The sequence below is a fragment of the Hemicordylus capensis genome, chromosome 6, assembly GCF_027244095.1.
Source record: "Hemicordylus capensis ecotype Gifberg chromosome 6, rHemCap1.1.pri, whole genome shotgun sequence".
NCBI lineage: Eukaryota > Metazoa > Chordata > Lepidosauria > Squamata > Cordylidae > Hemicordylus > Hemicordylus capensis.
The window spans coordinates 36849126-36864077 of NC_069662.1; the positions used below are offsets into that span (position 1 = coordinate 36849126).

Here is a 14952-nt window from a genome sequence, read left to right on the forward strand (position 1 = left end):
CGTTATGTGCCTTACATCTCTTTCTAATATTCAGTTCGGTTGTCAGCCCTAAAGACATGTTTTAAATCACAGTGCACAAGTCTGTTTTAATATGTGTTTGGTGCCTTAAAAGAAAAAAAACTTAAGCTGGCAAAACTAGTGTTGCGCTAGCATGAGAGACATTGAGCACCCTTCAAGTTGTTGGAAGTGAAGGACTCTGTGCTGTCTCATGTCTCAGTGACAGAGGGGGACAGACTAGTGAGTCAGAGGGCTAGAGGGGTCAAGACATTGGTCATCCCTTCTCTGCTGCTCTGACACTATCTCTTTGATATATAGATTGCTACTCTCAGGGACTTCCTGCCTGCCTGCCTGCCTTGCCATTTTCCTCTTCCTCTTTCCCTTTCTTCTCCCTTGCAACACACACGCTCCTCTCTCCCCCTGCATCATGTGTGCAGAGATGCAGAAACCATCCCTCTGCATCCAGCTAGCTAGCTAGATTAGAGATCCTATCTCTCCACTTTACTATCTAGAATAGAGTTCACTAATAAAGACTCTTTATATTGATTTGAAACTATGAACTGGCTCCAGGTTTCTTTTACTCTCAGCATACACGCATGCCTAGGCAGACTTCCCTGTGTTGTGCCTCTGTGTACTCTGCTGTAATAGAAGGGTATCTCTTACCAGAGAGAATTCCCAACAGAAGTTGCAGAGCTGCACAAAGTTGTGGTGCTCTGCAATGTTGTGTGCAACCGCTGGCGGAAGATCTTCTCTGGGACACATACGAGGTTGCCTTACTGTGCAACCTGTCAGCATCTTCCATTAGTCCAACTAGTTTGGAATAGATGTTCCTTCTTTGTGCAACATCCTTGTGCCAGGTCCACCTTGCACTAGTGCAACAGCATTCTGTTAATGCAACTAGTATCTAAGTCAGACTTAATATTCAAAGAGCTGAAAAAATGCTGCTAAAGAGGTGGTTTGTGATGTCATATGCCGCCAGCCAATTAGTTCAGTGGCGCAGCAGGGAAGTAGCTTGCCTAAGGAGCAAGAGGTTGCTGGTTCGAATCCCCGCTGGTATGTTTCCCAGACTATGGGAAACACCTATATCGGGCAGCAGCGATATAGGAAGATGCTGAAAGGCATCATCTCAAGCTGCGTGGGAGATGGCAATGGTAAACCCCTCCTGTATTCTACTAAAGACAACCACATGGCTCTGTGGTCACCAGGAGTCGACACCGACTCGACGGCACAAATCTGCCTTTGCTTACAGCCAACTACTGTCTCAAATACACAAAACTGGTTTCCCCTGAACTCAGTCTTGGGAGAAGATCGGCTGTAGGAACAACATTTGATGAGCGTAAAGCAGCTCTACAGCAAAAAGTATATATACTGTATTAGGATCAACCCTCAGTACCATAGGCATGTTAAACAAGACTATTAACATGGCAAAGCCATCACAAGTGGCTTCCTGCAGTCGATTTTAGCATGTTATGCTGGGCATGTGAATACTTCCACACATGTACCCGTTGAAATCCATCATAACTCGGGGGGAAATGCTCTTTACAAACTTAGTTGAATCCAGCAAGTCATGAACTACACGTCTATTAGACCAGTTTAAAATCAGTTCAGAATGGCTACAAGGACATAAGACACTTTAATGTGCACAGTGTCATATGGACACACATGGCTATGGACACAAGTAGATAGCTACATTTGTTTACAATTAGCAATGTATGGACAGGATTGCCATGCGAAGCCAAGGCTAAGTGCACACACCCAAAGACACTAGTGGAGTTACCCAGCTTTGCACACTCACTGCTGCAGGCACCATCTGATGCACATACTTGCGAACCCAGACCCAAATAACGACAAGACGTGTAGTTGGAAGAAACTAGGGCCACTTTATTGAATACGTACAAAACCTGCAATGAGGAATTGAACTAAAGTGCGGGTATTCTCCCATCATCCCCAGCTACAAACATAGGAATTGACTCTATGTGTGTCAATCTCATAGCAGGTATGCCCACAAGAGGTGAAGGACCGGGCTTTGATTTGGCTCGGTATCAGACTGAACCTCTTCTCAACCACGGGTTTACCCCCGATGAGGGGATGCCTGCCAGCCCACCTCAACTCAGATGGCGAGGCACTGATTGGCATTCGCTGGTGTTCATCCAAGTGGGACCGGATCCAGCCCGAGAGTTGCGAGATCACCAAGCCTTCCTCCTTATTCCCACTCACCATAACGGCCCCCCAGCCCAACACCATTGCAATTAACCTACCCCGACCCTCACTCATCTGCAAAGCAACCAAATAAACCCCGTGACCACCTCAACAAAATCAGTGAGAAGTAGGCAAAAAGCCAATCAGCTGCGACCCAAAAATTCCTACTTGGCCCCAAAAGGTGACCAGAATATCCCTCACTGAGTTAAGGGATGGGCAGGAGGGTGCCTCCCCGCAGAGCAACAGACAGGAAAGTGATGGAGCAGGCTGCTTATACAGGCGCTCCTCAATTCTGATTGGTTCCCTGGCAACACGTGCTGGGGGAAGAAAATGGCGGTCCACATGTCTGTCTTTTGGGCCAAGGCCACAGCTCCGCCCCCCCACTCGCCCAAAATCGCCACTCATGCAGCGAAAGGGGTTGGGAGCAGCTATGCATTTGTATGTGGATAAGAGATGTTCAAATACAGACAATGATAATTTTCACATGCAACAATGTATTTATTTATTTCTTCATCCTATTTAATATACCACCTGTTATACGTATCTCTAGGCAGTCTAATCTGTGCTACCTTTCTATCATACGCTCACCTTTGCCCATCTAGAAACACACTCAGTACATTTCTGTACACTGGTGCACATTGGTGCACACGAAGAATAATTTTCCCACTCACCCAACACGTTTGCACCAATGTGTGCTGATCAATTCTAGCACACTTGCATGGACACTGTCTCAGACACCTCCACCACTTTCCCATGGTCTCTGTTTGAACTTCAGGGCACACACACTTGTCTATGCACCTTCACACATTTGTTCCCTATCACAGTCACTCATGTTTGCACTTTCAGCATCCTCTTCCATGCTGCCAAAGGATGCCCACTCCCACCCACAGCTATACACACCCATGCATGCTTTCAGCCAGACACCACCAGCCATTCTCCTTCTCCTGTTCACACTCTGCACACTCATGTTGCACAAGGGGTAATGCCACCAAAGGTGTGAACTGTACCTGTTCCTTGTCTCTTCCCAGCCAATCCCACCGCCTCCTCCTGCAGTAGGAAGAACAAGACAAGGGCTCTCCATGAAGACCTCAGCAATTCAGGGTGCATCCCTACCCCTCCACAGCACTACCTTTTCTTGGCACTAACTTTCTGCCGAGCCTTCCTTGCAGTTTTACCCCACGGCTTCCTGATCCCCTTCTCAGCAGTTGCCACCTCCAGCCTGGTGGCAAAGAATGAACAGATCCCGCAAGGTTCCTGGTCTGTGGCGGAATTTGACTGGCAGAACATTCAGCATTTGGGGGCTGCAGCAAGCAACTGTCAAAGCTCAGCTGAGCAGGCTTTGGAAGGGGGAGAGAGAGGCAAGCAAGGAGGGAGGGATGGGGAGAAACAGAGAGAAAGGCCTGCCCTCTGGTGGACACTTGGGGCCATGGACAAGTGGACCGCGAATTCAGCCTACTTCAGTGACAACAGCACTTCCAGAAGGGTGGGGTGTTAGCCTGTTGCAGCAAAGCTAACAGAGTCTTGAGGAAACGTAAAAACTACAGTAAATACAAGTGTTATATTATGCTATGAAAATGTATTATTCTTTAAGCTGCCACAAGACTGCTGTTTTACAACACCCTGTTGGTTTTAAGAGTATCTTGTCCCTTATGTAGTTTATTTTTCATGTTTTAAAGCTCAGGTACTGATCCTGACCATTTCGCCTTTCTCCTTCTCCAGATTTACCCTTCACGAAGTGACTTGATCCAGCCTGAAGCCTATTTTCACATGTGATGCTTAAATACAAACACACAAAATGTATTTGAACCTTTGTCCCATTTCTTGCTCACCAGAAATATACTGCAACATCTTGTTGTAGGTTCATTCTTGTAATGTTAAAATCAGTAGTGATTACGGGTTTCAACTTGATTATGTGTTTCAACAAGATCTTTGCATTGACTGGGAGACTCAAAGTGAAACTTTTTCACTTCCTTGAGCTGTTCTTTATTTCTGGCTATGCTGATAATGCATAATAAGGAAGGGTACTCAGCATAATTAGACTACATTTATTCAGAGCTTGTCTTTTGTTGCTAGCACTGCTTTTCTGCCGGCTCCCAGACAGAGGCGTATCTAGGGAAAATAGCACCTAGGGCAAGCACTGAAATTGCGCCCCCTATCCAAGCATCTGACACCCATCTTTCAGATAACTTTACCATAATATCAGATCAAAAATACAAGTCAGGCTCGTTAATCTTTTAATATTTCAAAAACTATTTAGCAGTGGACTTAGCCAGATCAAAAAATGCTGGAAAACTACAAATTTCACTAGGCTGGGGCTCATGAAATACCCAAATACTATGTGGAGGTGTACTTGGAAAACTAGAAGTGCCTGTCTAATTCTCTACTATGCATTGTAGCATCACTTTTACATAAGTTTTAAAAATCAATGGAGAATTTGACTTTTCCCAGATACTCTGAAAATAATTAAAGGATATGCAGAGTAAACTGTGTCACTGCTTGGAATATATTCTAGTCTTTCAGAAAGACAGTTAAAATGAGAGAAGGAGAGCAAGAAACTCCCAGTGGGCCTTAATATTAAGGATTTCACACTGATTCAAAGACAAACTCACCATTAATAGCCATATTAGCAAGACATCACATTTAACTCACTTATCACAAGAAGCAAAGAGCAAATGAATACAATCCTAGCTCATAAGCGTCAGCTCAGTATTCACAAGCCCTGATTCTCTGTACATAGTGCCAAACTGAATATGTGTACAGTGTCTTATATTATATTAATTTTTAAAAAGTTATTTAACCTGTAGCCCCTTTGGGGGGCTTCCTAAAGTCTGTGGGGGGGTTGCAAAGGTTCCCCCTCACCCCGCTGGCCTCTAGGGCCTCACAGGTACCATTTGAGCATGTGCAGTGGTCAATTTTAAAAATAACCTTTTTTTAAAAAAAAGCCACTGAAAACAAAATGGCCACCGCGCATGCTCAGATGGCCTCTGCAAGGCCTGGCATGACCTAGGGCCTCACAGAGGCCATTTGAGCATGCACAGTGGCCATTTTGTTTCCGGCAGCCATGTTTTTAATTTTACAAAATGGTGCCCCCTTCACGTGGAGCCCGGGGCATGTGCCCTGCCTGCCCCACCCTAGATACGCCCCTGCTCCCAGAAGCCTCTCTGCCTATGTTTGAGACTGTAGGCATATGGGTCTCACTTTTGACATGCTCAGGAGCCTCACAGCATTGTGAGCTCTCTGTTTGTTAGCATATTGCAGAATAGTCACTCAGTAGGCAGTGGGACAGTTACCCCTAGATTTAGCAGCCGCAAAAGAGCTGAATTGAAAGGGAGCTTGCCTCGTGCCTTCCCCAGGCCAGGATACCTGAGTAGACTCCCAAAGTTAAGTCGCAACAGTTAACTCTCTGTTCAAAGTCTCTCTACACAATTGACCCTCCTTTGGTTTACCTCCTCTCCATAGATGCCTCAAAGGAGCTAAAAGCCCATTATCTCAGCAGGGAAATTAGATATAGCTTCACAATTTTGCATTCCTTCCTTATCAAAAGAAATCTGGAGTGGGTGATAGGAACTCAGAGATGTACCCATTAAAACATTATTTGTTTACTAGGTGTTTCCAACCGAAAAGAGTTCCCATGTTTGCATGTTCAACCACTCCATTTGCATCATCCTATTCATACATTGTGTTGTAGTGCAGCACTGCAGACACAAACAATGGGATCTTTTGAGATGCCCCAAAACTGCCCTAGTCAAGAAAGAAGGTAAGTTGGAATGTCCCCTCAGGACACATTTTGGGCTTTATCTGCCCCTGGATTCTTCAGCCAATGTGCTCCCCTTGGTCTCCAGCACTACCCACTTGACAGAGGTGATGGAATCACCTGTTACTTGGGTGCTGCAACAGACATTTGCTATACCACTTAGCTGTGTTTTGCTCTGTGGGCCTCCCTTGCTGCCAGGCCTTAGATTGGTTCCCTTGCTGGACCTGATCCGCACTGCCTTCCTTGCTAACACCTGGAGCTGGCTTCATGAGAACAGACACCCTTCATGAGAACAGACACGCTATCTAACTCCCTTGATTCTTTGCTACTTGCTGCTCCCTGGTCCACCCCTAAGGAAAGAGGTCTGTTGATCATTCCCAAGCCATGAGGGTGCATCCACTACTGAAGGAAGAAATGAGGTTGTATGATAGCTGCTGCACCCCAAGCTGGGCCCCCTCTATCCCTGCCTCTTCTCTCCTAAATCCAAGAGCCTCTTTTCTCTGTGGACCTGCTCCACTCTGAGCTAATTCCCCCTCACAAAGCCCAAATGCAATTTTGGGGTGTTTACCAATCACCCCAGGGCAGTTCCATTAACACTTTGTTTTCTGGAGGAGAGCTGGTCTTGTGGTAGCAAGCATGACTTGTCCCCTTTGCTAAACAGGGTCTGCCCTGGTTGCATATGAATGGGAGACTTGATGTGTGAGCACTGTAAGAGATTCTCCTTAGGGATGGAGCCGCTCTGGGAAGAGCACCTAGGTTCCAAGTTCCCTCCCTGGCATCTCCAAGATAGGACTGAGAGAGACTCCTTCCTGCAACCTTAGAGAAGCCGCTGCCAATCTGTGTAGAGTAGACAATACTGAGATAGATGGACCTATGGTCTGACTTGGTATATAGCAGCTCCCTATGTTCCTATGTTCTGTAGATAGCTTTTCTTATATAATCAGCCAACTGAATGGATGCACTGGGTAAAGTTGCCATCTTTCCCCTTGCAGGCAGAAGTTCAATAAGTAAATCCTCCCTATCACTGCCCCTTTGGAGGATGAAACCCTATACCTGCTGGACACCTGCCTATTAGACTGTTGTTTAAAAGTACAGAAGCCGGGGCGGGGGGAATCTGTAGCTCAAAATCAATAGCTAAAAATTATCTGAGCTTCTGGATATATGTTCAGGTAATAAAACCAACATCTGCATTCTATTACAGACTGCACTTTACCCTGTAGAATCATCCTGCTGATAGGAGCCCTACCACACCCACCCACCCACCCACCCACATACACACATAAAACACCTGGCAAATCTTTTGTGGTGTCTAACCATAAAATCCTGGTGAGGTGTTTTTTTTAGTGAGTGGTGGCCATCACTTTTGCCAGCTTTCTTGGAAACATAGTTTGTTCTAAAGACTCTTCAACCATATTCTTAGTGTTCAGCTTTGCAGCTGAATGGTAACGCCTGGGGGACAAGCCATGCTTTTAGCCTGCAGGTGACAAGTTAAAAAAAAATAATCTTGCTCATGTTGACTAGTGTGATGCTCTGTTAACCCATTCCTTGATCCAGGCCAGCTTCTGAATGGAGCTTTAGTTACTTTTATTCCGGTCCTGAAGTAGAGGCGGGGCTAACAAACAGCCAGCAGCAAGAGCCCTGAAGGCAGACTGCACTTGCCTTTCTATAAATAATGTCTATTCCATTAGACTATTAATATTCCTGATTCCACTCCACTGCCTTATCCTTGCATACCACAACTCTTTCCTTTGGATTCTACAACTAGTGTTTACACCTTGTCCTATCACCTTGCTTACCTATAACCACTGCTTGCACATGGAGCATGAAGGAATTCAGTGTGCTGCATTCAGATTGCTTTCAGCAGCTCAATGGCCAATGTGAAGCTCTAGACACATTAATGGATTCCAATTTCTTATCCTTGCCTCTCCAACCCCCCCCCCCCCGGTTTTTGTTAATTCATTCAAAAGATGAAGTGTATTTATGTTTGGGAATATGTTTTTATTCTCGCCTTTGCTTTTCTGAAAACAATTTGCACCACTAAGTATCTTTAAGTGGACCATTCAACCATAGCAGGTCTGTAGCCAGAAATGTAAAGGTACACTTTCAAAGGTGTTTGCGGGGACAGTTATTTGGGGGGCAAAATCTATTAACTGTAAACACAGGTCCCTGTTCTGACTCTCTCCAGTGTTTACACCATCAACACCTTCCTCCCCACATAGCATCACCGGCTGTTAAAGAGAAACAAGAAGAGCCAGTGGATGCTGGTTGGAGACCGGGGTGGGGGGTGGGCAGTGGAGTCAGGGGTAGCAATAGGCTAGAGTTGCCATGCCACCCCCCCCCGAGTTTCAGGTTTCACCCAGATTTCAAGCATCTCACCCAGATTGCTTAGCCCACCTGGATTCGCCCAGATATTAATTTCTTTTTTTTTTAAAGCTAAGCTCTAGCCCTTGTAGAAGCGGAGTTATGGAGCAAAATGTGCAGTCACTATTCTGTTCAACCACTGGACTTGGATTAAGAGAGGAAGATCACAGGAGGCTAGCTGGAAGGATTTTTCACTTTCACAAGTACAGTAATCCCCTGAGGAATGTTGCCTTGTTTGTTATCAGCAGGGGATCTCTATTGGGCAGTTGAGAGGATAGCTTGCTTTTGATGTGAACCACTACCAGCCTACCAGGCTGCGTATTGTAATGTTTAAGTACTTTCTTGGTTTTATATTCAATGAATGCCTACTGCTCATAACTCAGTCAAAATCTGTCACAACAGCTTAACTCTGCACATGGGCCCAGCAACAATCATGAAAAACAACCCTCCTCTCCCGTGGTTTCTCAGCTCTTTTTCCAACAGGGGAAGGACACTGTCCTTAGGGAAGGCAGCCAGAGTAGCACATCGATCAGACCAGCGATGAGGTCTGGATTACTTTTATTAGCAGGAAGAGCTCTCATCTTTAATTGCTTCCAGGAGGAGGGAACAGTGAGGAGGAACCAAGCACTTTCTGTTTGCCCTGTTGTCCTGCTGGAGGCTCCTTCCAACTCCTTCCGTCTTTCATCCAACCTGATCCCAAACACAGCTCACTTGGAGGAAGAGCTGCTGATCTTTCCTCTGTTGAAAATAAACACAGGGACATTGGAAACTGCCATATACTGAGTCAGACCATTGGTCCATCTAGCTCTGTATTGTCTATATAGACTGGCAGCAGCTTCTCCAAGGTTGAAGGCAGGACTATCTTGGGGAAGCCAGGGAGGGAACTTGGAACCTTCTGCTCTTCCCAGAGCGGCTCCATCCCCTGAGGGGAATATCTTACAGTGCTCACACATGTAGTCTCCCATTCAAATGCAACCAGGGCGGAACCTGCTTAGCTAATGGGACAAGTCATGCTTGCTACCACAAGATCAGCTCTCCTCCCTTCATGTCTCTTTGCACTCAACTTGACAGCAACTGCATCCCCCTGCAACTTCCCTGACAGGCAGCAGATGAGAAGACTACATCACCTAGCTTACATCCATTTTAAACCTCAGCCATCTCCAGTTGAGATGCACCCAAAGGGAAAGGGAAGGGGGTGTTACCTTAAAAGGCAAAGACCTTATTTGCACATGAGAAGCTGGGCAAGGGTTGTGGGGAGAAAGCATGTGCTGGAGTCAAAACAAAATTTTCTCTTGCACCCTGGTGCCTTGTCCAAAACCAACCAACCAACCAACCAACCAACCAACCAACCAACCAACCAACCAACCAACCCCATTTCCCCCTAACAGCAACATAGTAAGCGCTGCTTTCTTACCCCTTCTCCCCCCCGCCACCTGCCTTCCCCAATCAGCCTGTCCTTAAGAAAGCAAAACTATGAAGGCAAGTTTAACCCACAAGGGAACTACTGCTCCCTCCCTTCTCACGAAGCCGGCTGCAGGTAATCTCTCGCCTTGTTTGTTATTCTGCAGCAACTGCTCTCTGTGAGTGCCCTCTTCTCCCGAATGGCAACAGCCCAGCCATCTTTTGGCCTGAGACTGATCCTTCTCAGAATATTGCTAGTGTTGCTGCCCATTAGAAAATATAAGCAAACAAAACAGCCTCTGGCTTTCTCCAGCTGCTAGGGCTGCTCTTAGAGCCAGTAACTGGCCTCCTGATGGATCTCACAGCTCCAGCCTGCAAGGTGGGAAATCAGACGACTGAGTCTATCAGCCTAGTTTGCTGGGGACGGGACAGAACAGCTGTCCGTCAACCTATTCTAATTTCTGATTTCCTTGGAGCGTTCTGTGTCAGCGCCCCCCACAGGAAAACAGGAAAGAAAAGAGGCACATTTGGATTGGCGCCGTGGCTAAATATACGTTTTGGGCACTGACAAATGATGCAGATTGCTTTAGTTAGGGGTGCTGGAGCCCACCACTCTGCCTGTAACAGCAATACTTAGGACAAGGCGTCTTTAAATGTATTAAAAAGAAAGAAGCGAGAGGAGGCTCCCTCTATTGGCAAGTGGTGGAAGCACAAAAGAAAAAGAAAGCTGCATGCAAGTAAGAGAGAGCAGAATATAGATGGTATGTTTTGGGGGACACAAGTGGGGTGCTGACAAGAATGAGGGGCATTGTCCACTCTGCCCAAATTGAGGGGACCCCTCTGCTTTGGAGACAGCCTCTGTCTTTCAGCCTCACCTGCCCCACAGGGCTGTGTGGGGAGTCTTAAATGGGTCAGCTTGGGAGATCTCATGCCTCAACCCCCCAACAGGGTTCTTGTGAGGATGAAAGGAGTGTGTGTGTGTGGGGGGGGGGGGATGCCACTCAGCTTCTTGGAGGAAGGGAAGGGAGGGATTACAATCCATTGAAATGATGAAGCCCGCAACTAGCAGCCTAGCTGGGCTTCCATTCTCAGGCGGCATAGGGTTGGGTAGGGGCTGCAGTAGCAATGTGCTATGCAGGGGTGTCGCAATTACCATTGAGCAGATGGGTGCAAAAAACCCCGGGGGCCCCAGCTCCACCCCTCCCTATTTCCTTCATTATCTTCCTCATTCTGAGGCGCCGCCAGAGAGAGGGGTGAACACGGGCTCTCTCTCTCTTAGTTACGCCCTGGGTGGTACAGCAGGGGGAGCGCGGAGGAGGGGTTTGTGAGGTCAGGAGGGCATTCACCCCCCTGTCATAGGAAACATAGGGAACTGCCATATACTGAGTCAGACCATCTAGCTCAATATTTTCTTCACAGACTGGCAGCGGCTTCTCCAAGGTTTCAGGCAGGAATCTCTCTCAGCCCTATCTTGGAGAAGCCAGGGAGTGAACTTGGAACCTTCTGCTCTTCCCAGAGCGGCTCCATCCCCTGAGGGAAATATCTTGCAGCTTTCACACATCAAGTCTCCCATTCATATGCAACCAGGGCAGACCCTGCTTAGCTACAGGGACAAGTCATGCTTGCTACCACAAGACCAGCTCTCCTCTCTGTCCTGACCTGGTTGCCTGAAGTATTAGTTCTGAAGCATTTTTTGTATTTGGCTTCAGTGGCGCAGCAAGCAGAAGGCTGATTGGTTAAGGGCTTTAAAGGTCAAAACCAGCACCATGAATTGGGCCCAGAAACAAATTGGTAACCAGTGCAGTTCTTTCAGAATGAGAGCAATATGATCCCAGCAGATAGCTCTAGATACAATCCTAGCTGCCACATTTTGCACTAGCTGCAGTTTCTGAATATTCTTCAAGGGCAGCCCCACATAGAGTGCATTACAGTAATTTTCTTGGACATCTAGTTTTCTATGTAGAAGGAACCTTTTGTATGGGAGAGTATATTCAACCATCTGAGCACAATCCCATGATTAGCACCACTACAAATTAGGCCTTTGGTTAGACCATCTAGTGTTAATCTAGGTCTCTCAGATTGTCCTAGAATCAGTGGCAATTACTTTCTGAAATTTATCACATCTTCAACTCTAATCCTGGTTGGGGAAGTCACCCTTTGTCTGTCTCCCACCTAATGGTGTTGAATATGGCCCTGTCCTGGGGGAAAAAGATGTATTCACCTCTGTTGGCAATACTGGTAAGCAACTGCTCCATGAGCTTTCTTTTTCTCTTGCTCATCATACATGAGACACACGTGACCCCTTCAGAATCATCATTGTCCGTTCTCTTCCCAGTGTTGCCCTTGGAAACTCTACCTAGAATTAATGCCTCTTGCCCTTCCACAGCAGGCTCCACTCTCCTCTAGAAGGCTACAGACTTCAAGTTTGAATTCCAGCCTATCAATGTATTTCTTGCAGCTCCATCATCCTCACCCATGGTAAACCCTACTTGGAATCCAAGCAGTGTTCCCTCTAAGGTGTGTACATGTGCGTGCACACACAGGTTTTTTAATGTCTGCTCAGCTAATCTTAGATCCCGCTCAGGTTCAATCAGGAAGGCCCCATTTTGGATGCAAGTGTGCACACACTGCCTTGATACTGCCGCCCAGAACAAAACTCATTCTGCACATAGATAAAAGATATTAAAGGGAACACTGAATCCAAGCATTCAGTATTCCACGTTTGCTTCTTTTCCTAATAGCTGCAATAGCTGAATGGGGAGTGAGCATGTGTTAAAATCAGACGTGTGTTTTTGTGATGTAGAGAGGTGGGACCAAATGGAATGATGCCACAATAAAATGGTTGGGAGATAAGAGGGCTCCCTTTCTACCACCCTCAGTTTTCTGTGTGTAATAAATATCACCCACTTGTTACATACACCCCATTTGACTTCCTGCAGGAAAAGGTATTTAATAGGAGAGAAATAGGCAATAATCAGTACAGATTTAGAATAAGATAAGGACAGTGTAGCAGGCCTGCTCAGCTTCGACCCTCCTGCAGATGTTGGCCTACGACTCCCATAATCCCTGGCTATTGGCCACAGTGGCTGGGGATTATGGGATTTGTAGTTAAAAACAGCTAGAGGGCCAAAGTTTAGCAGGCCTGGCAGAGCAAGACAGTAGAATAGATCTGCTGACAGAATTACAAGCGTAAGCATGTATCATTAATGCTGACAATTAGAAAAGACAAAACAGAAAAATACAGTTGAGGTTGCTGAATGTTCAAATATGACAAAGAAAAAGAGAAGTGAAGTGTGTTGACTTTAAAAAGAAGCAAAGCGTCTAGACAAATGAGGTACTGTAGATTCTAAGCAGTCAGATACGTGACAAAGCTGACCATGGCAAAAATATCTCAGTTCAACAAATGGGGGTTTCTCATTCTAGGGAGACAAATAAAAGGGCAGAAAGATGACTGTAAATCCACCATCATTCCTCAAGTAGGTGGCCCTTTGGTTTGGAAGATGAGTGAAAAGCAGCTTTTCTCTTGGAGGGTTGCATGAGTTGAGTTTAAGTGCACACGTCTTTAAAAAAAAAAGAAATCTTGAACAAGAAAAGGAAAGGTAAATATCACAAAAGGAGGTATCACTGAAGTATAAGGTACAGAGATAGTGAATGCCTGGCATAAGGAACAGAAGAAATGAGTATGGAGACATGACTTGAACTGATTTTAAAATTACAGGAATGGACCTACAAGAAGATGTTGCAGCATATTCCTAATGGGCAAGTGTTACCTGAGCCTGTGGCTGCGCAGGGTGAAAAACCAAATGTTGGCAACGAAGACAGGGGTGCCTGCTCTAACTTTGTCTTACTTCACATGCAACTTCTATTTTTTTTCTGTTTTCTGGGTGTTTGTGGGGCTGGGGGGCTGGTGGTCAATCTCAGCTCCTTTTCAGACCCTTCCCCCCTCAGAAACACAAAGCTGTGAAAGGGCTGGTGACCCGTGGGTGAGGAAAACAAAAGTTGTACACAACTTTCCCCCAAGCAAGAGAAGGGCTTGTGACTGTCTTGAGGGAATGTTAAAGACTGATAAATTTCCCATGCTTTTCTTCAAACCTGCCTCCCACCCTCACCACAGAGTTGTATCACCTCCACCCGCCTGCTTGTCTGTTAACTGAACTGTCTGAGCTACAAACATTCAGTCCCATTGACTAACACAGGGGCTTTGGGGGGGGGTTCCTTTAGGGATTTTTCCCCTTCAGGTTTTTTGAACACCTACATATCTGCAGGACAGGTCACCCCAGTCCGTCTGCAGCTCCCATTTGCCTGCAGGCATTCCAGTTCCCTGTCTAGAAGGATTCCAAATACTTTCAGAAATAGCATACAGATTACTGTGAACATTTTTGTATGTATTGTGTTCAGAATATGATCCGTTTTGATTGCAATAATCTAACATATTTGTTATTTAAAATATATTCTGAATAAAAGTTGAATACTATTCTCATGTCCTCTCTCTGAATGGTGTGGCTTTCTGGAAAAGAGCCTAGATTAAGGAAAGTGAGGGGAGACATCTATCCTTCTAAAGCCCAATTGGACTAAGTCATTTTTCTTCAGCTTGCAAGGATATTAAATTTTCTGAACAAAAGAGCAATTGTGTTGTACTGTACTAGGAAAAATGTGACACTTTCCTCAAACAGTTACTTCATTGCTATAGCGACAGTGACATGAATGTGGGTTTGCGAGTATCTCATTCAGCTATTGATATTCTCTGTGATGTAATTAGAGTTTGGGGATGTTTTGGTGAATTATCCTTGGGAATAGCAGGAAGAGGAACCCAACATGAATGCATTGTAGAACAGTAGACCAGGACATAGAAAACACAGCACTAATCCTTAAAAAGAAATTTGGAGCACAACAGTTTCCTGGATGGGGGACATACTGTCTCTTAATCCGAGATGTGCAGAAGAGATGCTCATTGGGACTCTCTGCTTAGGATTCTCGTAGCAAAGGAGATTCTCGTAGCAAAGGAGCATAGCATGTTCTATGCATGCATATGACCATGAAAGGATCGTATGGATTGCACCACAAGAAGGCACATCATTTATCCCCAATATGCTAGCTAGCTCATTTGCAGGGACGTCTTTATTTAGGGAGTATTCAACACTGCCATTGCCCGCTTGCAACCTTGACTGCACCATCTTGAGATCTGATCGCTTAATTTTGTTACACACAAACAAAACCATGGTCTCAAAGCACCAAGGCAC

The 14952-nt window shown here is 45.8% G+C and overlaps 1 protein-coding gene across 1 annotated transcript in view; it reads right to left on the reverse strand.

Annotated features, from left to right (window-relative positions):
* Positions 1-3505, reverse strand: part of PLXDC1 (plexin domain containing 1) — a 92734-nt gene extending 89229 nt beyond the window's left edge. Inside the window, exon 1 of the mRNA XM_053266001.1 lies at positions 3204-3505. Coding sequence (XP_053121976.1) covers positions 3204-3303 — 100 coding nt within the window. The 5' untranslated portion in view covers positions 3304-3505. The remainder of the gene's footprint in view (positions 1-3203) is intronic.
* Positions 3506-14952: the final 11447 nt, after the last annotated feature.